The sequence below is a fragment of the Pan paniscus genome, chromosome 1, assembly GCF_029289425.2.
Source record: "Pan paniscus chromosome 1, NHGRI_mPanPan1-v2.0_pri, whole genome shotgun sequence".
Lineage (NCBI taxonomy): Eukaryota > Metazoa > Chordata > Mammalia > Primates > Hominidae > Pan > Pan paniscus.
In genome coordinates, this window is record NC_073249.2 from 73,715,712 (window position 1) to 73,740,056 (window position 24,345).

Below are 24,345 nucleotides of genomic sequence, written 5' to 3' on the forward strand. Positions count from 1 at the left end.
CAACGCCTTTCTTCACAGAATTGGAAAAAACTACTTTCAAGTTCATATGGAACGAAAAAAGAGCCCACATCGCCAAGTCAATCCTAAGCCAAAAGAACAAAGCTGGAGGCATCACACTACCTGACTTCAAACTATACTACAAGGCTACAGTAACCAAAACAGCATGGTACTGGTACCAAAACAGAGATATAGATCAATGGAGCAGAACAGAGCCCTCAGAAATAACGCCACATATCTACAACTATCTGATGTTTGACAAACCTGACAAAAACAAGCAATGGGGAAAGGATTCCCTATTTAATAAATGGTGCTGGGAAAACTGGCTAGCCATATGTAGAAAGCTGAAACTGGATCCTTTCCTTACACCTTATACAAAAATCAATTCAAGATGGATTAAAGACTTACATGTTAGACCTAAAACCATAAAAACCCTAGAAGAAAACCTAGGCAATACCATTCAGGACATAGGCATGGGCAAGGACTTCATGTCTAAAACACCAAAAGCAATGGCAACAAAAGACAAAATTGACAAATGGGATCTAATTAAACTAAAGAGCTTCTGCACAGCAAAAGAAACTACCATCAGAGTGAACAGGCAACCTACAGAATGGGAGAAAATTTTCGTAACCTACTCATCTGACAAAGGGCTAATATCCAGAATCTACAATGAACTCAAACAAATTTACAAGAAAACAACCCCATCAAAAAGTGGGCAAAGGACATGAACAGAGACTTCTCAAAAGAAGACATTTATGCAGCCAAAAAACACATGAGAAAATGCTCATCATCACTGGCCATCAGAAAAATGCAAATCAAAACCACAATGAGATACCATCTCACACCAGTTAGAATGGCAATCATTAAAAACTCAGGAAACAACAGGTGCTGGAGAGGATGTGGAGAAATAGGAACACTTTTACACTGTTGGTGGGACTGTAAACTAGTTCAACCATTGTGGAAGTCAGTGTGGCGATTCCTCAGGGATCTAGAACTAGAAATACCATTTGACCCAGCCATCCCATTACTGGGTATATACCCAAAGGACTATAAATCATGCTGCTATAAAGACACATGCACACATTATGTTTATTGCGGCACTATTCACAATAGCAAAGACTTGGAACCAACCCAAATGTCCAACAATGATAGACTGGATTAAGAAAATGTGGCACATATACACCATGGAATACTATGCAGCTGTAAAAAATGATGAGTTCATGTCCTTTGTAGGGACATGGATGAAATTGGAAATCATCATTCTCAGTAAACTATCACAAGAACAAAAAACCAAACACCGCATATTCTCACTCATAGGTGGGAATTGAACAATGAGATCACATGGACACAGGAAGGGGAACATCACACTCTGGGGACTGTTGTGGGGTGGGGGGGAAGGGGAAGGGATAGCATTAGGAGATATACCTAATGCTAGATGACGAGTTAGTGGGTGCAGCACACCAGCATGGCACATGTATACATATGTAACTAACCTGCACAATGTGCACATGTACCCTAAAACTTAAAGTATAATAAAAAATAAATAAATAAATAAAAATTAAAAAAGAAAGAATCAGTAAACTTGGAGATAGGTCAGTTGTGATTATCCATTGTACAGAATACAAAGAAAAAAGAATAAAAGAAAAAATGAACTTCAGAAACCTGGAGACACCATCAAGCATGCCAACATTTGTAGATTTCCAAAAGATGAGGAGAGAGAAAGAGGTAGAAAATATTTAAAGAAATGATGGCCAGTATTTTTGCAAATTGGATGGAAAACATCAATCCACACATCCAAAAAGCTCAGTAAACCCCAAGTAGGTAAGATGTACATCTAAACTCATCATATTGAAACTCTTGAAAGGCAGGCAGAGAATCTTGGAAATGGCAATCAAAAAGTTGCTCAGCAAGTACCAGGGATCCTAATTAAGATTAATGTTAACATTTCTGATGACTTCTCATCAGAAATCATGACTGCCAGCAGGCAGTAGGATATGTTTAAAGTATTGAAAGGAAAAGATTGTCAATAAAGAAGTTTATATTCAGCAAAACTATTCATCAAAAATGAAGGGGGAATTAAGATATTCCCAGATAAACTGAGTGAGTTCTTTGTCAGGAGACCTACCCCATAAGAAATACCAGAGAGAGTTCTGCAGGCCGAAATAAAGGGATACTAGACTGTAATGTAAGTCCACAAAGTAGTAAAGAGAACTGGTTAAGATAATCATATCGGTATATAAAAAGATAGTTTAGATGAATTTTTTTGTAAAGAATTTTTATTCTGATTTTACCCTTTACTCATTTGCCCTGAGAATACTTGCTGGTGGCACTTGCGGCTGCAGTTGTTTACCCTGAGATAACTTTGCCACGAAACATCTCGCTTTTATTATTATTTTTACATCACTGTAGTATATCAACTTTGGAAACAAAAGACATCATTCTGTCCATAGCGTTCTGTTTTTAGTAGTGGTATTTCCATTTACACAAACAAAAATTGAGAAAATTTGACAGAATTACTATACTCAATCGCTGAAAATGTCAGATCCTTAGAAAACATAGCATTCTTATGCATGATGTTAACATCGTACTCAAATACTTGCTGCCTAGAGGTTCATTTGATGAATCCAGGTTTTTTTAAATAGATGTTTCTGATGATTCAGACAATTCTGATGTTAATTCTCTTTAGAAATAACTCCCAAGAAGAGTTTTATATTTTATTTTCACACTAAAAATCAGTCAGATTTGCAGTAGCCTTGAAGAGAGTGTTCATGTAAAATTAAATGCGCTTTGGCAGCGAGCTGCACTTCCTTTTTTCTAAACTGGAAAGGGTTTGAAAGACAATTGACTAAAATAGTAATTCTAAAATTGTTGATGAACATATAACATAGAAAGGTGTAATATGTATGGCCATAATGTTTCAAAGGTTGGGGAGGAAAGGAGATGGAGCTATATTGCAGCAGAATTTTGACATAGTATTGAAATTAAATTAGTGATCATCTGAACTAGGTTATTTTAATTTAACATGCCAATTATAATCCCCAGAAAAAACACTGAAAAATAACTTTTAAAATATACTCAAACTAAAATGATACACTAGAAAATATCTGTATAACACAAAGTAAGGTAATAATGGAGGCATAAAAGAGCAAATGACATAACAACAAAAAAAAGCAACATTGCATGTAAAAATTCTACCATATACAGGTTGAGAACCCTTTTTCCAAAATGCTGAGGACCAGATGTGTTTTGGATTTCATTTTTTTTTAAATATTTACATTGTAGAGTCATGTAGTGTATAATGACATTTCAATCAGTGAGAGACCACATATATGACAGTGGTCCCATAAGATTAAAATGGAGGTAAAAAATTTTAAACTTCTAATGTTGTCATAGCCATTATAACTTCATAGTGCAGACGTCACTCTCATGTTTACAGTGATACTAGTGTAAACAATTCTATGCTACCAGTTAAATAAAAGTATAGCACACCTACAGTGGACTCATTTTTGACAAAGTTGCCAAGAACATGCACTGGAGAAAAGACAGTCTTTTCAATAAATGCCAATGGGAAAACTGGATATCCATTTGCGGAAGAATGGAGCTAGACCTCTGTCTGTCACCATATATGAAAATCAAGTCACAATGGATTAAAGACTTAAATCTAAGACTTCAAACTACAAAACTACTACAAGAAAACACTGGGGGAAATCTCCAGTACTTTGGTTTAAGCAAAAATTTCTTTAGTAATATCCCACAAGCAGCCAAAGCAAAAATGGACAAATGGGATCATATCAAGTTAAAAAGCTTCTGCACAGCGAAGGCAACAGTCAACAAAGTGCAGAGACAACCCACAGAATGGGAGAAAATATTTGCAAACTACTCATCTGACAAGTGATTAATAACCAGAATATATAAGGAGCTCAGACAATTTTGTAGGGAAAAAAATCTAATAATCCATTTTAAAATGGGTAAAAGATTTGAATAGACATTTCTCAAAAGAAGACATATAAATGGCAAACTGGTATATGTAAAAGTGCTCAACATCATTGATCATCAGAAATGCAAATCATGGCTACAATGAGATATTATCTCACCCCAGTTAAAATGACTTATCCAAAAGTTAGGCAGTAAACAAATGCTGGTGAGGATGTGGAGAAAAGGGAGCCCTTGTACAGTGGTGGTGGGAATGTAAATTGGTACAACCACTATGAAGAATGGTTTGGAGATTCCTAAAAAATTAAAACTAGAGCTACCATATTACCCAGCAGTCCCACTGCTGGGTATATACCCAACAGAAAGGCAACTTCTATATGAAAGAGCTATCTGCATTCCCATGTTTTTTGCAGCACTGTTCGCAGTAGCCAAGATTTGGAAGCAAACTTTGTATCCATCAACAGATGAATGAATAAGGGAAATGTGGTACATATACAAAATGGAGTACTATTCAGCCATTAAAAAAAAAAGAATGAGATTCTGTCATTTGCAACAACATGGATGGAACTGGAGATCATTATGTAAAGTGAAATAAGCCTGGCATAGAAAGACAAACATCACGGATTCTCACTTATTTGTGGGATCTAAAAATGAAAACAATTGAACTCATGGACATAGAGAGTAGAAGGATGGTTACCAGAGTCTGGGAAGGGTACTTCGGCTGTTGGGGGAAGTAGAGGTGGTTAATGGCTACAAAAAATACACAGAATGAGTAAGACCTAGTATTTGGTAGCATAACGAGGTGACTATAGTCAATAATAATTTAATTGTACATTTTTATTTTTAATTTTTTATTTGCTATTAGATGCTACATTTACTTTCTCATACCATCATGGGTAGAAAACTGTCCACAATGCTCAGTTAAGTCACGGATGTGTTTTAAAATGGAAAGACATAAAACAAAATAGAGAGTCATAGAAACCCATCAGTTGTGCTCTGCTTTGCAAGTACTGGAGCATATCTTTATCATTAACATGAGTGGAATTGAGTGTGCCATGTAATCTGATAAATCAGTACCACTCAATGAAGTTCCATTCCGTTATTGCTTAACAGGCACTGAAATAAACACAAAATATTTCCAAATGATTACCTAGGCTTTACCTTATCCTACCTAGGATTACCTTATGTTTTTTGAATACACCAAAAATGTGTATGAGGAAAGAGAAATGAGTTCCTTCCAAATTTTAATTAACTTACACCAGAAAGGTAAAATCATCTCTGGACTATTGTACATTATGAACTATCTGTGAGTATCCTAAATGGATGTAATAACCCTGGTACTAGATGAAAGATTTCATAATTTGCAGAAGTCCTGAAATGCTATATACAGATTTAGTTTTTAAATATATTTCCATTCACAGAAGATAATTATTTTTTAACATTTTCTGAATGCCTGTTAATCCATGGTTCTATTTTTTTTTCTTTTTTTTCTCTTTTTTTAATTTTATTATTATTATACTTTAAGTTTTAGGGTACATGTGCACAATGTGCAGGTTAGTTACATATGTATACATGTGCCATGCTGGTGTGCTGCATCCATTAACTCGTCATTTAGCATTAGGTATATCTCCTAAAGCTATCCCTCCCCTCTCCCCCGACCCCACAACAGTCCCCAGAGTGTGATGTTCCCCTTCCTGTGTCCATGTGTTGTCATTGTTCAATTCCCACCTATGAGTGAGAATATGCGGTGTTTGGTTTTTTTGTTCTTGCGATAGTTTACTGAGAATGATGATTTCCAATTTCATCCATGTCCCTACAAAGGACATGAACTCATCATTTTTTATGGCTGCATAGTATTCCATGGTGTATATGTGCCACATTTTCTTAATCCAGTCTATCACTGTTGGACTTTTGGGTTGGCTCCAAGTCTTTGCTATTGTGAGTAGTGCCGCAATAAACATAATGTGTGCATGTGTCTTTATAGCAGCATGATTTATAGTCCTTTGGGTATATACCCAGTAATGGGATGGCTGGGTCAAATGGTATTTCTAGTTCTAGATCCCTGAGGAATCGCCACACTGACTTCCACAATGGTTGAACTAGTTTACAGTCCCACCAACAGTGTAAAAGTGTTCCTATTTCTCCACATCCTCTCCAGCACCTGTTGTTTCCTGAGTTTTTAATGATTGCCATTCTAACTGGTGTGAGATGGTATCTCATTGTGGTTTTGATTTGCATTTCTCTGATAGCCAGTGATGGTGAGCATTTTCTCATGTGTTTTTTGGCTGCATAAATGTCTTCTTTTGAGAAGTGTCTGTTCATTTCCTTTGCCCACTTTTTCATGGAGTTGTTTGTTTTTTTCTTGTAAATTTGTTTGAGTTCTTTGTAGATTCTGGATATTAGCCCTTTGTCAGATGAGTAGGTTGTGAAAATTTTCTCCCATTTTATAGGTTGCCTGTTCACTCTGATGGTAGTTTCTTTTGCTGTGCAGAAGCTCTTTAGTTTAATTAGATCCCATTTGTCAATTTTGGCTTTTGTTGCCATTGCTTTTGGTGTTTTAGACATGAAGTCCTTACCCATGCCTATGTCCTGAATGGTATTGCCTAGGTTTTCTTCTAGGGTTTTTATGGTTTTAGGTCTAACATGTAAGTCTTTAATCCATCTTGAATTGATTTTTGTATAAGGTGTAAGGAAAGGATCCAGTTTCAGCTTTCTACATATGGCTAGCCAGTTTTCCCAGCACCATTTATTAAATAGGGAATCCTTTCCCCATTGCTTGTTTTTGTCAGGTTTGTCAAACATCAGATAGTTGTAGATATGTGGCGTTATTTCTGAGGGCTCTGTTCTGTTCCATTGATCTATATCTCTGTTTTGGTACCAGTACCATGCTGTTTTGGTAACTGTAGCCTTGTAGTATTGTTTGAAGTCAGGTAGCGTGATGCCTCCAGCTTTGTTCTTTTGGCTTAGGATTGACTTGGCGATGCGGGCTCTTTTTTGGTTCCATATGAACTTGAAAGTAGTTTTTTCCAATTCTGTGAAGAAAGTCATTGGTAGCTTGATGGGGATGGCATTGAATCTATAAATTACCTTGGGCAGTATGGCCATTTTCACGATACTGATTCTTCCTACCCATGAGCGTGGAATGTTCTTCCATTTGTTTGTATCCTCTTTTATTTCACTGAGCAGTGGTTTGTAGTTCTCCTTGAAGAGGTCCTTCATGTCCCTTGTAAGTTGGATTCCTAGATATTTTATTCTCTTTGAAGCAGTTGTGAATGGGAGTTCACTCATGATTTGGCTCTCTGTTTGTCTCTTATTGGTGTATAAGAATGCTTGTGATTTTTGTACATTGATTTTGTATCCTGAGACTTTGCTGAAGTTGCTTATCAGCTTAAGGAGATTTTGGGCTGAGACGATGGGGTTTTCTAGATATACAATCATATCATCTGCAAACAGGGACAATTTGACTTCCTCTTTTCCTAATTGAATACCCTTTATTTCCTTCTCCTGCCTAATTGCCCTGGCCAGAACTTCCAACACTATTTTGAAGAGGAGTGGTGAGAGAGGGCATCCCTGTTTTGTGCCAGTTTTCAAAGGGAATGCTTCCAGTTTTTGCCCATTCAGTATGATATTGGCTGTGGGTTGGTCATAGATAGCTCTTATTATTTTGAGATATATCCCATCAATACCTAATTTATTGAGAGTTTTTAGCACAAAGGGTTGTTGAATTTTGTCAAAGGCCTTTTCCGCATCTATTGAGATAACCATGTGGTTTTTGTCTTTGGTTCTGTTTATATGCTGGATTACATTTATTGATTTGCGTGTATTGAACCAGCCTTGCATCCCAGGGATGAAGCCCACTTGATCATGGTGGATAAGCTTTTTGATGTGCTGCTGGATTCGTTTTTCCAGTATTTTATTGAGGATTTTTGCATCAATGTTCATCAAGGATATTGGTCTAAAATTCTCTTTTTTGGTTGTGTCTCTGCCAGGCTTTGGTATCAGCATGATGCTAGCCTCATAAAATGAGTTAGGGAGGATTCTCTCTTTTTCTGTTGATTGGAATAGTTTCAGAAGGAATGGTACCAGTTCCTCCTTGTACCTCTGGTAGAATTCGGCTGTGAATCCATCTGGTCCTGGACTCTTTTTGGTTGGTAAGCTATTGATTCTTGCCACAATTTCAGAGCCTGTTATTGGTCTATTCAGAGATTCAGTTTCTTCCTGGTTTAGTCTTGGGAGAGTGTATGTGTCCAGGAATTTATCCATTTCTTCTAGATTTTCAAGTTTATTTGTGTAGAGGTGTTTGTAGTATTCTCTGATGGTAGTTTGTATTTCTGTGGGACCGGTGGTGATATCCCCTTTATCATTTTTTATTGCATCTATTTGATTCTTCTCTCTTTTCTTCTTTATTAGTCTTGCTAGCGGTCTATCAATTTTGTTGATCCTTTCAAAAAACCAGCTCCTGGATTCATTAATTTTTTTGAAGGGTTTTTTGTGTGTCTATTTCCTTCAGTTCTGCTCTGATTTTAGTTATTTCTTGCCTTCTGCTAGCTTTTGAATGTGTTTGGTCTTGCTTTTCTAGTTCTTTTAATTGTGATGTTAGGGTGTCAATTTTGGATCCTTCCTGCTTTGTCTTGTGAGCATTTAGTGCTATAAATTTCCCTCTACACACTGCTTTGAATGTGTCCCAGAGATTCTGGTATGTTGTGTCTTTGTTCTTGTTGGTTTCAAAGAACATCTTTATTTCTGCCTTCATTTCGTTATGTACCCAGTAGTCATTCAGGAGCAAGTTGTTCACTTTCCATGTAGTTGAGCAGTTTTGAGTGAGATTCTTAATCCTGAGTTCTAGTTTGATTGCACTGTGGTCTGAGAGACAGTTTGTTATAATTTCTGATCTTTTGCATTTGCTGAGGAGAGCTTTACTTCCAACTGTGTGGTCAATTTTGGAATAGGTGTTGTGTGGTGCTGAAAAAAATGTATATTCTATTGATTTGGGGTGGAGAGTTCTGTAGATGTCTATTAAGTCTGCTTGGTGCAGAGCTGAGTTCAATTCCTGGGTATCCTTGTTGACTTTCTGTCTCATTGATCTGTCTAATGTTGACAATGGGGTGGTAAAGTCTCCCATTATTATTGTGTGGGAGTCTAAGTCTCTTTGTAGGTCACTCAGGACTTGCTTTATGAATCTGGGTGCTCCTGTATTGGGTGCATATATATTTAGCATAGTTAGCTCTTCTTGTTGAATTGATTTCTTTACTATTATGTAATGGCCTTCTTTGTCTCTTTTGATCTTTGTTGGTTTAAAGTCTGTTTTATCAGAGACTAGGATTGCAACCCCTGCCTTTTTTTGTTTTCCATTTGCTTGGTAGATCTTCCTCCATCCTTTTATTTTGAGCCTATGTGTGTCTCTGCACGTGAGACGGGTTTCCTGAATACAGCACACTGATGGGTCTTGACTCTTTATCCAATTTGCCAGTCTGTGTCTTTTCATTGGAGCATTTAGTCCATTTACCTTTAAAGTTAAGATTGTTATGTGTGAATTTGATCCTGTCATTATGATGTTAGCTGGTGATTTTGCTCGTTAGTTGATGCAGTTTCTTCCTAGCCTCGATGGGCTTTACAATTTGGCATGATTTTGCAGTGGCTGGTATGGGTTGTTCCTTTCCATGTTTAGTGCTTCCTTCAGGAGCTCTTTTAGGGCAGGCCTGGTGGTGACAAATTCTCTCAGCATTTGTTTGTCTGGAAAGTATTTTATTTCTCCTTCACTTATGAAGCTTAGTTTGGCTGGATATGAAATTCTGGGTTGAAAATTCTTTTCTTTAAGAATGTTGAATATTGGCCCCCACTCTCTTCTGGCTTGTAGAGTTTCTGCCCAGAGATCCGCTTGTTAGTCTGATGGGCTTCCCTTTGTGGGTAACCCGACCTTTCCCTCTGGCTGCCCTTAACATTTTTTCCTTCATTTCAACTTTGGTGAATCTGACAATTATGTGTCTTGGAGTTGCTCTTCTCGAGGAGTATCTTTGTGGCGTTCTCTATATTTCCTGAATCTGAAAGTTGGCCTGCATTGCTAGATTGGGGAAGTTCTCCTGGATAATATCCTGCAGAGTGTTTTCCAACTTGGTTCCATTCTCCCCATCACTTTCAGGTACACCAATCAGATGTAGATTTGGTCTTTTCACATAGTCGCATATTTCTTGGAGGCTTTGCTCATTTCTTTTTATTCTTTTTTCTCTAAACTTCCCTTCTCGCTTCATTTCATTCATTTCATCTGCCATCACTGATACCCTTTCTTCCAGTTCATCTCATCGGCTCCTGAGGGTTCTGCATTCTTCACGTAGTTCTCGAGCCTTGGCTTTCAGCTCCATCAGCTCCTTTAAGCACTTCTCTGTATTGGTTATTCTAGTTATACATTCTTCTAAATTTTTTTCAAAGTTTTCAACTTCTTTGCCTTTGGTTTGAGTTTCCTCCTGTAGCTCAGAGTAGTTTGATCGTCTGAAACCTTCTTCTCTCAACTCGTCAAAGCATTCTCCGTCCAGCTTTGTTGCGTTGCTGGTGAGGAGCTGCATTCCTTTGGAGGAGGAGAGGCACTCTGCTTTTTAGAGTTTCGTTTTTCTGCTCTGTTTTTTCCCCATCTTTGTGGTTTTATCTACTTTTGGTCTTTGATGGTGGTGATATACAGATGGATTTTTGGTGTGGATGTCCTTTCTGTTTGTTAGTTTTCCTTGTAACAGACAGGACCCTCAGCTGCAGGTCTGTTGTAGTTTGCTAGAGGTCCACTCCTGACCCTGTTTGCCTGGGTCCCAGCAGCGGTGGCTGCAGAACAGCGGCTTTTCGTGAACCGCAAATCCTGTTCTCTGATCGTTCCTCTGGAAGTTTTGTCTCAGAGGAGTACCCGGCGGTGTGAGGTGTCAGTTTGCCCCTACTGGGTGGTGCCTCCCAGTTAGGCTGCTCGGGGGTCAGGGGTCAGGGACCCACTTGAGGAGGCAGTCTGCCCGTTCTCAGATCTCCAGCTGCATGCTAGGAGAACCACTGCTCTCTTCAAAGCTGTCAGACAGGGACATTTAAGTCTGCAGAGGTCACTGCTGTCTTTTTGTCTGTGCCTGCCCCCAGAGGTGGAGCCTACAGAGGCAGGCAGGCCTCCTTGAGCTGTGGTGGGCTCCATCCAGTTCTAGCTTCCCGGCTGCTTTGTTTACCTAAGCAAGCCTGGGCAATGGCAGGTGCCCCTCCCCCAGCCTCGCTGCCGCCTTGCAGTTTGATCTCAGACTGCTGTGCTTACAGTCAGCGAGACTCCGTGGGCGTAGGACCCTCCGAGCCAGGTGCGGGATATAATCTCGTGGTGCGCCGTTTTTTAAGCCTGTCGGTAAAGCGTGGTATTAGGGTGGGAGTGACCCGATTTTCCAGGTGCCGTCTGTCACCCCTTTCTTTGACTAGGAAAGGGAACTCCCTGACCCCTTGCGCTTCCCGAGTGAGGCAATGCCTCACCCTGCTTTGGCTCGCGCACGGTGCGCTGCACCCACTGTCCTGCACCCACTGTCTGGCACTCCCTAGTGAGATGAACCTGGTACCTCAGATGGAAATGCAGAAATCACCCGTCTTCTGCGTCGCTCACTCTGGGAGCTGTAGACCGGAGCTGTTCCTATTTGGCCATCTTGCCTCCACCTCCCATTGTACATTTTCAAATAACTGAAAGTGTATAATTAGATTGTAACACAAAGGATAAATGCTTGAGGTAGGTACGCCATTCTCCATGATGTGATTATTATGCATTGCATGCCTGTATCAAAACATCTCATGTTCCACATAAGTTTATATACCAACTATATACTCAAAAAAAATAAAAAATGTTCAAAAAGTCTAGCACATACAATTACGTATACTACACAATGCTTGATAAAGATAATAAATAACTATATACTTGTTTATTATTTACTTTTTACCATTATTATAGACTGTACTTCTTACACTTGTTTTTTTAAGTTACTGTACAACAGCCTCAGGCAGGCCCTTCAGGAGACATTCCAAAAAAGGTACTGTTATCAGAGAAGATGACAACTCTATGCATATCATTACCCTTGAAGACTTTTCAGTGAGACAAAACGTGGAGGTGAAAACAGTGATATTGATTATCCTGACCCTGTGTAGACCTAGGCTAATTTTCTGTTTCTTAGTTTTTAACAAAAAAAGTTTAAAAAGCTTTTTCCTATTTTAATTTTTTAACTTATAAGGAAATGTAAAAAGGAAATACTTTTGTCCAGCTGTACAATGTATGTGTTTTAAGCTAAGTGTGATTACAAGAGTCAAAAAGCTTTAAAAAATTTTTAAGTTTATAAAGTCAAAAAATCACAGTAAGGTAAGGTTGATTTATTTCTGAAGGGAGAACAGTTTTTTACAGTAAATTTAGTGTAGCCTAGGTATACTGTTAACGTCTTAGGCCTTCATGTTCATTTACCACTCACTAACTCACCCAAAACAATTTTCAGTCCTGCAAACTCCATTCATCATAAGTCCCCTGTATGGGTGTGTACCATTTTTTACCTTTTATATCTTATTTTTACTGTAGCTTTTCTATATTTAGATACATAAATATTTACCATTGTTACAGTTTCCTACAGCATTCAGTACAGTAACGTGATACATAGGTTTGTAGCATAGGAGCACAATAGGCTATTCCACATAACCTAAGTGTGTAGTAGTCTATACCATCTAGGTTTGTGAAAGTACACTGTATGCTCACACAGTGATGAAATTGCTGAATGATACATTTCTCAGAATGTATCTCCATTGTTAAGTATGTATTATTGTACTTACTGTTCAGCATCTCAAATCCAAAGTCTGAAATGCTCCAATGAAGAAGCATTTGGAGCTTTGATTGAAATGTTGGCACTCCAAAAGCAAGGATTTGGGATTTTTTGATTTCAGATGTGCAACCTATTAATAATTATATTAAATGTAAGTATGTTGAATGTTGTAACATTCAGGGATTGGCAGAATGGGTTTACAAAAAAAAAATTAGAATCCAGCTTTATGCTGTCTACAAGAGATAGACTTTAGATTCACAGACACAAATAGGTTAAAGTAACAGGATGGAAAAAGATATACCATGTAAGTAGTAGTCAACAAAAATGGTAGAATGGCTATATTTAGGTCAAACAGAATATACTTAGAGTAGAAATCAGTACTAGAAACAAAGACATTTTATAATGGTAAAAGAATCAATAGTGAAAAGATACATCAATTATCAACACACCTCAAAACAAACTTTTTGTAGATATATGAAAAGAAAATCTGTGGTATTTAAGGGAAAAACAGATATTTTGACTGAAGTTGTTGAAAAATACTCCACTTTTGATATTTCATAGAAAAACTGGACAGAAAATTGGCAGAGTTTTAGAAGACTTGAATAACATTGTCAATCTGACATAACAGACATCCGAAGACCACTTCAGCCAACAGTAGAAGCATGCACATTCTTCTCAAGCAAGTGTTAGTAACAGTCTCCAGGGGACACCATATTTAAGACTAAAAAAAAGTCAATAAATTTAAAATGCTTGAACACATACAAAACAGTTTTCTGTCAATAAATTTAAAATGATTGAAGACATACAAAATAGTTTTCTGACCAAAATGGAATTAAATTAAAAATCAACAATAGTTACTTTGAGACATCTGCAAGTATTTGGAAATTACGTGACACATTACTAAATAACCCATTAGTCAAAGAAGAAATAACAAAGGAAATGTAAAAGGATTTTAAACTGAATGAAAATGGAAACACATCATATCACAATTTGTGGTATCAGCCAAAGCAGTGTTTATAGAGAATTGTGTATCCTTAAGTGTCTGTCTTTAAAAAGAATAACAAAGCTAACTGAAGACAAGCAGAAGGAAGGAAATAATAAAGGTTAGAGTAGAAATTAGTGATAGAGACAGACAGGAATAGAGACTGCCTGTGATGGTGGATGCCAAATGAGTGATCTTATCGGAGTGCAGAAATACTCTAAAACTGATTTATGGTAATGGTTGAACTGCTGGTTAAATTTAGTAAAGATCATTGAATTGCATACAATATTTTTAGTGTGTGTATTTTATTATATACAAAATATATCTAAATAATGGTTTTTTAAAACAAATATGGGAAATAAGATTATATAGCATTATGTTTATCCAGATGTCCCATAATGTTTATATTAACATTTTTTAATGACATCATTAAAACAAAGATTGATTTTTAAGTTTCCAGTTATTTTGACCCCTTAATACTCTCTTTCTAGAGCCAATCTTATATTTGAAAAGGATTCCTTTTCCTTTGTTTTCTGGCTGTTAGAGATTAGACATCATATGTGAAACTTTTAATGAAAAAACCAAAAACCAGTTAAAATTAACTTTGCTTTCCATTTCTGCATTTACTACATTTATCTAATTTTGTTTTGTTTTAGATCACTGTGTCCACTACTATGATCTTCGTAACACTAAACAGCCAATCATGGTATTCAAAGGACACCGTAAAGCAGTCTCTTATGCAAAGTTTGTGAGTGGTGAGGAAATTGTCTCTGCGTGAGTATTACTCTCCTCAGAGGTTGAGCTTAATACAGAGCTCTGTACTTACCTACCAGCTCGTAATGTCACTGAGGGTGTATGTAAACTATAATATTGGAGTATATGTACTTTTTCTTAAATAGTAGATTTTTTTTTTATCTTGTCCAATTAAAGTAGTGTGGATTCTGGTCTGTATTGTGCACTTTTATATGTGAATTGTGGGTAAAATCCTGAAGATACTAGTTTTTATATACCCTCCCCCCTTATCTCATCCTCCTATGTTTAATTGCATTTGAACTTCAGATTAGAGTTTAGCTATTGCTTCTAAAGAAGAGATAAACAACATAGTTGATGCAATAGAATGAGAAGTATTTTATTTATTAAAGTCAACTCATGTGTTACTGTATATTTTATCTACTTGCAGTATAGTAGTAGAATTATTTTTGGTTTTAAATATTACTTGGTTGGCTTTTACACTGACATGTTCATTTATCTGTGATTTCATGGTGACTTTGAATATGTTGAAAAGAAAACTTTTTTTTTTTTTGGCACAGAGTCTCACTCTGTCACCCAGGCTGGAGTGCAGTGGTGTGATCTCCGCTCACTGCAGCATCTGCCTCCCAGGTTCAAGTGATTCTCCTGCCTCAGCCTCCCAAGTAGCTGGGACTACAGGCACGTGCTACCATGCCCGACTAATTTTTGTATTTTTAGTAGAGATGGGGTTTTGCTATGTTGGCCAGGCTGGTCTCGAACTCCAGACCTCAGGTGGTCCACCTGCCTCGGCCTACCAAATTGCTTGGAATACAAGCGTGAGCCACCACGCCTGGCTGACAGATGAACATTCTAACTCAGTCTGGCTCCAGAGCCTGCATTCTTAACCAGCAAACTGCATTGCCTCTAATTAGTAGTGATGAGTTTCGTGCCAAGAAATTTTAAGTAAGTTCTTACTCTTTGTACTTTTCCTCAGCTCAACAGACAGTCAGCTAAAACTGTGGAATGTAGGGAAACCATACTGCCTACGTTCCTTCAAGGGTCATATCAATGAAAAAAACTTTGTAGGCCTGGCTTCCAATGGAGATTATATAGCTTGTGGTAAGTGAAACCATCGTTTCCAGGAACTTTTTAACAGGTATTTGTTATTGAAATTGAACTCAGTGGAAATAGAATAAATACTAAGTCAGGAAATGGTCTGTGCACTCAGAAGATAGTATGATAGACATGATGCCCCAGCACTACTGATTTTCCTTGTGTTGTACTAGAAAAGCATTAGTCCTTCCCTTTTTTATTGTGTACAAACCCTGAACACCTCCAATACCTGAACACCTGATTTTTAACTGTTTTATAGTTGTTCTCCATTATAACATAATTCTTTAGATATTGTGTAGAAGACAGAAAAGGTTAAGTTCTGTGAGTAATATTTCCAATTTTGGAGACATTATGTGTCTTCTTAAGCTTGATATTCATTTTCCCCTATCTGCTGTTCTCTTCATGAAGTAATCTGTTTGCATAGCATTGATCTGTTATTCTATGGCTTTTATTGTTGATAATTTATAAAAATTTAAATAAGAAATAGAAAAATCAAATTTGATATTATTCAAATGCTCTGATACATCTAATGCCTGAATAGATGAGCTTTGATCATACTTTTAAATGACTTGGCCTTTGTTCAGCAAAGTTGACTTTCTCCACATATGTATGAGACTGCCAAAGCAAATATCTGGAACAATTATTTTATCTTTAATAGATGGCTCAAAAATAAAAATACAGTTCATAGACCATTAATAGAATAATTCCTATACTGAGAAATGGAAATAAATTATGTAGGCTATGAAAATCTGCCTGTGTAAGTGTTGCCACTTTCTTTTACCTCTGTAAATGGAAATCTTCCTAAATGTAATTTAAGATTCTTATAATATATTTCTGGTTCTACTATAGACTTATTAGGCTGGTGCAAAAGTAATTAAAAGTAATGACAACACCCACAATTACTTTTGCACCAACCTCTATAAATGATTTTATAGGGTAATTTTAGCCTTAGAATTATCAGTATTGTTGTATCATTTAACACTGATTGTTTCTTTAGATTAGTAAAGTATAGCTTTTGTCCAAGAATCCTTTTCTTACATGATTTCTAATTAGTCCTGTGATCTAGCCTTTCAAATTTGCCCATAAAAGATCTTTGAACTATAACTTTGGCTTATAATTACTATTAGACTGTGATGTCCTAATTCCGAGTTTTTCTATTCTAAAATACTATTATTATTATTTGTTTTCAGGAAGTGAAAATAACTCTCTCTACCTGTACTATAAAGGACTTTCTAAGACTTTGCTAACTTTTAAGTTTGATACAGTCAAAAGTGTTCTGGACAAAGACCGAAAAGAAGATGATACAAATGAATTTGTTAGTGCTGTGTGCTGGAGGGCACTACCAGATGGGGTAAGTTTTCATATCAGTTTTTTCACCTTGGGATCTCATATTATGCATTATGTATACACAGGGTTTGATTAAATTTTAAAATATAAATTGGTATGTGGTATGTACTTTTTAAAAAACTTTGTAATGTGTCACCAAAGACAATAGGCATTTTAGGTAGTGATTGAAATGCATAGTAATAGAGCAATGTCATGGTGTCATAATGTCCCTCTGTGACCCATAGCATTTAGTGCGTATCTCAGTTATAACCATTATCATATTGTCTGTTCATATCTCTTCTATAAGACTGGAAATTCCTCTAAAATACGCATTCTGTCTCATCTTCTTTATTGATTATGTGCAGTATATGCTTGATAAACATTAAGCTGAGCTGGTATTTTAATAGGGAGGGAGAAAAAGAATTGGTACAGGTAAAGGATAGTGGCCTATATGGTCCTCTAATTAAGTACTATTTCAAAGTAGAATTGCTGTCTACAAAATACATTTATATATGAATATTTAAGCATATTTAGTATATTGATGAGACAGTTATGCTACTGGGTTTTATAAAGAGAAGTTGCCTCAAACTTTTCACTTATATTTTAAAGTATAAGGTTTTTCATAAGTTATATGAAAAAATAATTCTTAGGCCAGGTTCGCTGGCTCACACCTGTAATCCCAGCACTTTGGGAGGCCGAGGCGGGCAAATCACGAGGTCAGGAGATCAAGACCATCCTGGCTAACACGGTGAAACCCTGTCTCTACTAAAAATACAAAAAATTAGCCAGGCGTGGTGGCGGGTGACTGTAGTCCCAGCTACTCGGGAGGCTGAGTCAGGAGAATGGCATCAACCCGCGAGGCAGAGCTTGCAGTGAGCCAAGATCGCGCCACTGCAGTCCAGCCTGGGCGACAGAGTGAGACTCTGTCTCAGAAAATAATAATTCTTGTTACTATCTTGATTTATATAAACATGAGTTATTAGTATCATATTTTTAAAATAGCTTTTTAGGTGATTAGTTGGGTTTTTGACAAAAAAAATTCTGACTTGATATGTAATTTAAAAATCCAAGTTTCAGGTATAGTTTCACTTTAATTTGATATATTCTATTGCTGTCTTATTTAAAGTTCTGTGGCTCCATTTCCAGTTTTGCTAATTGACAGACTAGGTAATTTGGACCAACCCTTCCTCCAAGTAAAATTAGAAAAAAAGGACCAAATGTATGTATTTTAAAAACAAGAACCTATTTGAAAGCATTGGAAAGCAAACAAGACAGGAAAGAATTACCAGATTTGGATTGTGACCCTGGCTTTTGAATCTACTTTTCCCCTGTGAGCATTTGTCAGTTCTGATGGGGTGGGTGAAAGCGCTTATACTAGCTTCACAGGGTTGCAGGGATTGGAGCTCAGTGCCTGACATTGTATGGGTGATTACTTTGTTTTAAGTCCCCACAGGGGTATATTATAGGGGAAACCAGAAGATAAGTCTTCATAGCGATTGCATCTGAACTTCATATCAATCTCTGAAATTGAATTGAGATGACCCTTGATTGCTAATATCCACAGGATGCAAACTTAAATCCTCTGAAAAAAGATAAGATCATCTAAGTGCTTTATTTTTTTTAGTTTTATAACTACAATAACTAGGGCACAATAAAAAATAAACAGACATAGTAAAAGAGAAGACAGCATGAATTAAACCAGCCTAAGCAACAGACTGTAGAAACAGTCACAGCAGCTCTAAATATTGAAATTATCAGACAGCTTGAAAGTAGCTATGCTTACAAGATGAAAGACAAGATTGAAAATTTTAACTGAGAACTGGAAACTATTTTTAGAATGAAAATATCATTCTGCTTCTGGCCCCTCCCAAATTTCATGTCCTCACATTTCAAAACTGATCATGCCTTCCCAGCAGTCTCCCAAAGTCTTAACTCATTTAAGCATTAACTCAGAAGTCCGAAGTCCAACATTTCATCTGAGATAAGCCAAGTCCCTTCTGCCTATGAGCCTGTAAAATCATCAGCAAATTAGTTAATTCCTAGATATGAAGAGAATATAGGCATTGGGTAAATAGAGCTATTCAAAATGGGAGAAATTGGCCAAAACAAAACTACAGGCCCCATGCAAGTCCAAAATCCAACAGGGCAGTCAAATCTTAAAGTTCCAAAATGATCTCCTTTGACTCCATGTCTCACACCCAGGTCACACTGATGCAAGAGGTGGGTTCCCGTAGTCTTGGAGACCTCAACCACTGTGGCGTTGCAGGGTACAGCTTCCCTCCTGGCTGCTTTCACAAGCTGGCATTGTCTGTGGCTTTTCCAGGTGAACGGTGCAAGCTGTCAGTGGATCTACCATTTTGGGGTCTGGCGGATGGTGGCCCTCTTCTCACAGCTCCATAGGTGGTGCCCCAGTAGGGACTCTGTGTGAGGGCTCCCACCCCACATTTCCCTTCTGTACTGCCGTGGCAGAGGTTCTTCATGAGGGCCCCACCCTTGCAGCAAACTTCTGCCTGGATAGCCAGGCGTTTCCATACATCCTCTGAAATCTAGGCAAAGGTTTCCAAACCTCAGTTCTTTATTTCTGTGCACACGCAGGCTCAACACCACATGGAAGCTGCCAAGGCTTTGGGCTTGCACCCTCTGAAGCCATGGCTCGAGTTCTCTGTTGGCCCCTTTTAGTCATGGCTGGAGTGGCAGGGACACAGGACAACCAAGTCCCTAGGCTGCACGCAGCATACCAACCCTGGACCTGGCCCAGGAAACAACTTTTTCCTCCGGGGTCTCCAGGCCTGTGATGGGAGGGGTTGCTCTGAAGACCTGTTGACATATCCTGGAGACATTTTCCCCGTGGTCTTGGGGATTAACATTCAGCTCCATCTTACTTATGCAAATTTCTGCAGCCAGCTTGAATTTCTTCCCAGAAAATGGGATTTTCTTTTCTATTGCATTGTCAGGCTGCAAATTTTTTGAACTTTGATGCTCTGTTTCCCTTATTAAACTGAATGCCTTTAACAGCATTCAGGTCACCTCTTGTATGCTTTGCTGCTTAGAAATTTATTCTACCAGATACCCTAACTCATCTCTCTCAAGGACAGAGTTCCACAGATCTCTAGGGCAGGGGCAAAATGCCGCCAGTCTCTTTGCTAAAACATAACAAGAGTCTTCTTTGCTCTATTTCCCAGCAAGTTCCTCATCTCCATCTGAGACCACCTCAGCCTAGATTTCATGTCCATCATTATCAGCATTTTGGTCAAAGCCATTGAACAAGTCTCTAGGGAGTTCCAAATTTTCCCACATTTTCCTGTCTTCTGAGCCCTCTAAACTGTTCCAACCTCTGCCTGTTAACCAGTTCCAAAGTCACTTCCACATTTTGGGGTATCTTTTCAGCAGCACCCCACTTCTGGTACCAATTTTCTGTATTAGTCCATTTTCACACTGCTGATAAAGATATACTCAAGACTGGGTAATTTACAAAAGAAAGAGGTTTATTGAACTCACAGTTCCACATGGCTAGGGAGGCTTCACAATCATGGCGGAAGGTGAAAGGCATGTCTCACATGACAGCAGAAAAGAGAAGAAAACTTGTACAGGGAATCTCCCCTTTTTAAAACCATCAGATATCATGAGACTTATTCACTGTCACGAGAACAGTTCGGGAAAGACCTGCCCCCATGAGTCATTTACCTCCCACTGGGTGCCTTCCACAACATATGGGAATTCAAGTTGAGATTTGGATGGGGACACACCCAAACCAAATCAGAGGAGTCTTTTTCATTCCTTTAAGCCATCAGTTTCTTTTCTTTTTGACAAATAATAATTGTAAGTATTTATGGGGTACAATGTGGTGTTTTCATATACATGTACATTATGGAATGATTAAATCAAACTAATGAGCATATCGGTCATCTCACATGCTTTTTTTGTAGTGGGAACATTTAAAATCTTATTCTCTTAACAATATTGAAATATCCACTACATTATTAACTACAGTCACTCTGCTATGCAATACATCTCAAAAACTTACTCTTTTTGTCTAATTAGCTGAAACTTTGTAGCCTTGGACCAACATCTTGGCATCCTACCACTCCCATCCCCCACCTCTGGTAACTACCATTCTATTCTCTATTTCTCTGAGTTCAATTTTTTAAGATTACACATATAAATGAGATCATGCAGTATTTCTTTCTGTGTGTGATTTATTTTACTTAGCATAATGTCCTCCAAGTTCATGTAAAGCTGAATAGTATTCCATTATATACAGTTTAACCTTGACAACGTGGGGGCAAGAGGCACTGACCCTCCACTCAGTTGAAAATTCAGGTATAATTTGATTCCCTGACTCAAAAGCTTAACTACTAATAGCTTACTGTTGACTGAAAATCTTACCAATAACATAAACAATTAACCCACATAAGCTAGAGAAAAGAAAATATTATTAAGAAAATCATAAAAGAAAATATATTTACTGTTTATTAAATGAAGTGAATCATAAAGGTCTTCATCCTCATCTTCACATGGAGTAGGCTGAGAAGGAGGAGAAAGAAGTGGGGTTGGTCTTTCTCTGGAGTGGTAGAAGAGGAAGAAAATTTGCGTATAAGTGGTTCCTCACAGTTCAAACCTGTGTTTTCCAAGGGTCAGCTGTATACCATGTTTTCTTATCCATTTATTTGTTGATGGGCACTTAGGTTGATTTCATATCTTTGCTATTGTGAATAATGCAATGAATAAAAGAGTGTGCATGTTTTTTTCTGTATCCTAATTTTAACTCTTTTGAAATTGAAGTGGGATTCAATGCTCAGAAGTGTAATTGCTAGGTCATATTGCCATTCTGTATTTAGTATTTGAGGACCTCCATATTATTTTCCATAAAAGCTGTACTGATTTACATTCCCACCAACGTTACAAGAGTTCTCTTTTCTCCACATTCTTGCCAACGCTTGTTATCTTTCATCTTTTTTTAACACACCCCACTTCACAGATGTCATTTGTCTTTTTGATGATAGAAATTCTAGCAGTTGTGAGGCGATACCTCATTGTGATTTTAATTTAAACTTCCCTGATGATTAATGATATTGAGCATTTTTTCATATACCTGTTTGTTATTTGTATGTCTTTTTTTGAGAAATGTTTATTCAGGTTCTTTGCTTGTTTTTTAAGTGGGTTATTTGTTTTCTTGCTGTTTAGGTGTTGGAGTTCCTTATAACCCCCTAACTGATAAATAGTTTGCAAATATTTTCTCCCAATCCACATGTTGTCTTTTCACTCTGTTGTTTCCTTTGTTGTGAGGAAGCTTTATATTGATAGTTTGATGCATTCATGCTTGTCTGTTTTAGCTTCTGCAGTTGTAGCCCAAAAAATTTTCAGACCATTATGGAGCTTTTACCTTATGTTTTCTAGTAGTTTTACAGTTTTCAGTCTTATGTTTAAGCCTCTAATCATTTTGAGTTGGGTGTTGTATATGGTGTGAGATACTCAACTTCATTCTTCTGCATATGGATATCCAGTTTTCCCAACACCATTTATTGAAGAGACTACCTTTTCCCCCAGAGAGATTCTTTTTTCTTCCTCCCTGGCTTCCCCAGAGAGATTCTTGAAAGAAGGCAGAGAGAAAATATTGTCAGTTAGACTGACAGCCAACTTCTCAATGAAATAGTGGAAGCCAACAGACAGTGAAACCAGATAGTGTGGGAAGAAAAACATTTGCAAACCATGAATTCTACATCCAGTGAAAATCTCTAGACAGTGGTAAAATAAAGACATTTTAAAATAAATAAACCTGAAAATTTTTCAATCAGCAAACCTACACTAAAGAAAACCTTAGAGAATATGCTTAGGGCAGAAAGAAAAAGATTCCAGATGAAAGTCTTATCTTTTTTATTAACATTGATTTATCTAGAGACTGGAGTTAGGTAAAGGAACTTATATATATTCTGTATCTGTGGATCTGTGACATGACTCTTATCTGAAACTATTGGAATGAAATATGAAGTGTTTTAAGTATACAAATGAATGTATTTGTTCCTATGTGATGATGCCTGTGTAAAGGGACACAATATTTTTGTTGGGGGTAGACCCTGAGTCCATAGTAACTTCTATTGAGGCTGCAGATACCCTATTATTGTTTTGTCAGCTCTGAACCGTAACATACATACTTAGCTACTCACCAATCCTAAGTGGATAGCTAATAGTAAAAGGCAGTACTTGTAAAGGACACTTATTACTCCTTTAGCTCTTCAGAAGTGACCCCAAAAAGTACACTCTATCCTCAGGCAAAAAAAAAGCAGTGGTCATTAGGGTGGACATTTTCTGTTGTGGCTTGAGACATCAGGAATCATACTAAAAGTTTCTGTAGCTTTAGGGTTAGGGGAGGCAGGGATCAGGATAACAGATTTCCAAATTTCCCCTCTCTGAAACCAAGTGCAGCAAAACTTGGCTTGGGAACCTATCAACTATGCTATAATACTTTCTATGCAGTTATAACTATGCACCTTTGTTTTCAGTTATATCATTAAATTTTATTCTCTCTAATTTCTAACAAAACTTTTTTGTTATATGATGAAATACTATTCTGAAACATTGAACTATACTGTGTTCTTAAGCAGATGTTTTGCTTACCTAAGTTTCTTCTGATTCTTGGCCTTTAAAAATACTTGCTGAATGAATTAATATACTGTCTTGTATTGTATTTGTGTTCAAGTAACCTCCAGACTCCTCAAAAAAAAGACATCATAGTATTTTGAGTAAGAGCAGAGCCAGGCTACCTAGGTTGAAATCTCTCAGATTCCCAACTTAGCTGTGTGACCTTGCTGAATTTCCTTAACCACACGGTGCTTCAGTGTCCTCATCTCTAAAGTGCCCATAATAATAGCCACTTATCTTCTAGGGTTGTTATAATGTTAAAATGTGGTGATGCACATAAAGCGTTTGGAACAGTTCCTGATACACAGCAAAAGCGATACATGTTTGCTATTAGTATTATATTTTTAATTACCCCTAGCATTACACAGCGTGTTTGTACATAATGCATAATTAATATATAATTTTTGTAATGAACAATACAACACTTCAGGCTTGGCCTTTATCTTTTCTGTTGCATAATTAAATGGTAATTAATTGGAATCAAAGAAATGCTGAAGTGGAGTTGGGAGATACTTCTAATATCTAATAGGCTCACTTGAAACTAAATGGTAATAATCAATTACCATTTAAGAAAAGCAGTTTTGCTGACATGAACCATTCATATGTACATATAATTACTTCAAAATTACCATTTTGCCCCTTGGGATATAATCTCCAGCCCATTTTGTCTATTTTCAAAAGCAACAAAAATTTTTAAATGTATGCAGCTACAAGAAAGTAGGCGTTTATTATTGGCTTAATATTTTTATTACATTTATATTATGTTCTCCCTTCCCTTCTCCATCACGTTATGGCATTTCACAACTCAGTCTTTTTTTTTTTTAAAGGCATATC

At 37.2% G+C, this 24,345-nt stretch overlaps 1 protein-coding gene across 8 annotated transcripts in view; it reads left to right on the forward strand.

Annotated features, from left to right (window-relative positions):
• The window catches only part of COP1 (COP1 E3 ubiquitin ligase), a 277,806-nt gene that overhangs the window by 209,507 nt on the left and 43,954 nt on the right, over positions 1-24,345 (forward strand). For all 8 annotated transcript variants that reach the window (XM_034941240.4, XM_034941236.3, XM_063598396.1 and 5 more), the window contains 3 exons: positions 14,361-14,478; positions 15,428-15,552; positions 16,737-16,897. In XM_034941240.4, the coding sequence (XP_034797131.1) occupies positions 14,361-14,478; positions 15,428-15,552; positions 16,737-16,897 (404 nt within the window). The remainder of the gene's footprint in view (positions 1-14,360; positions 14,479-15,427; positions 15,553-16,736; positions 16,898-24,345) is intronic.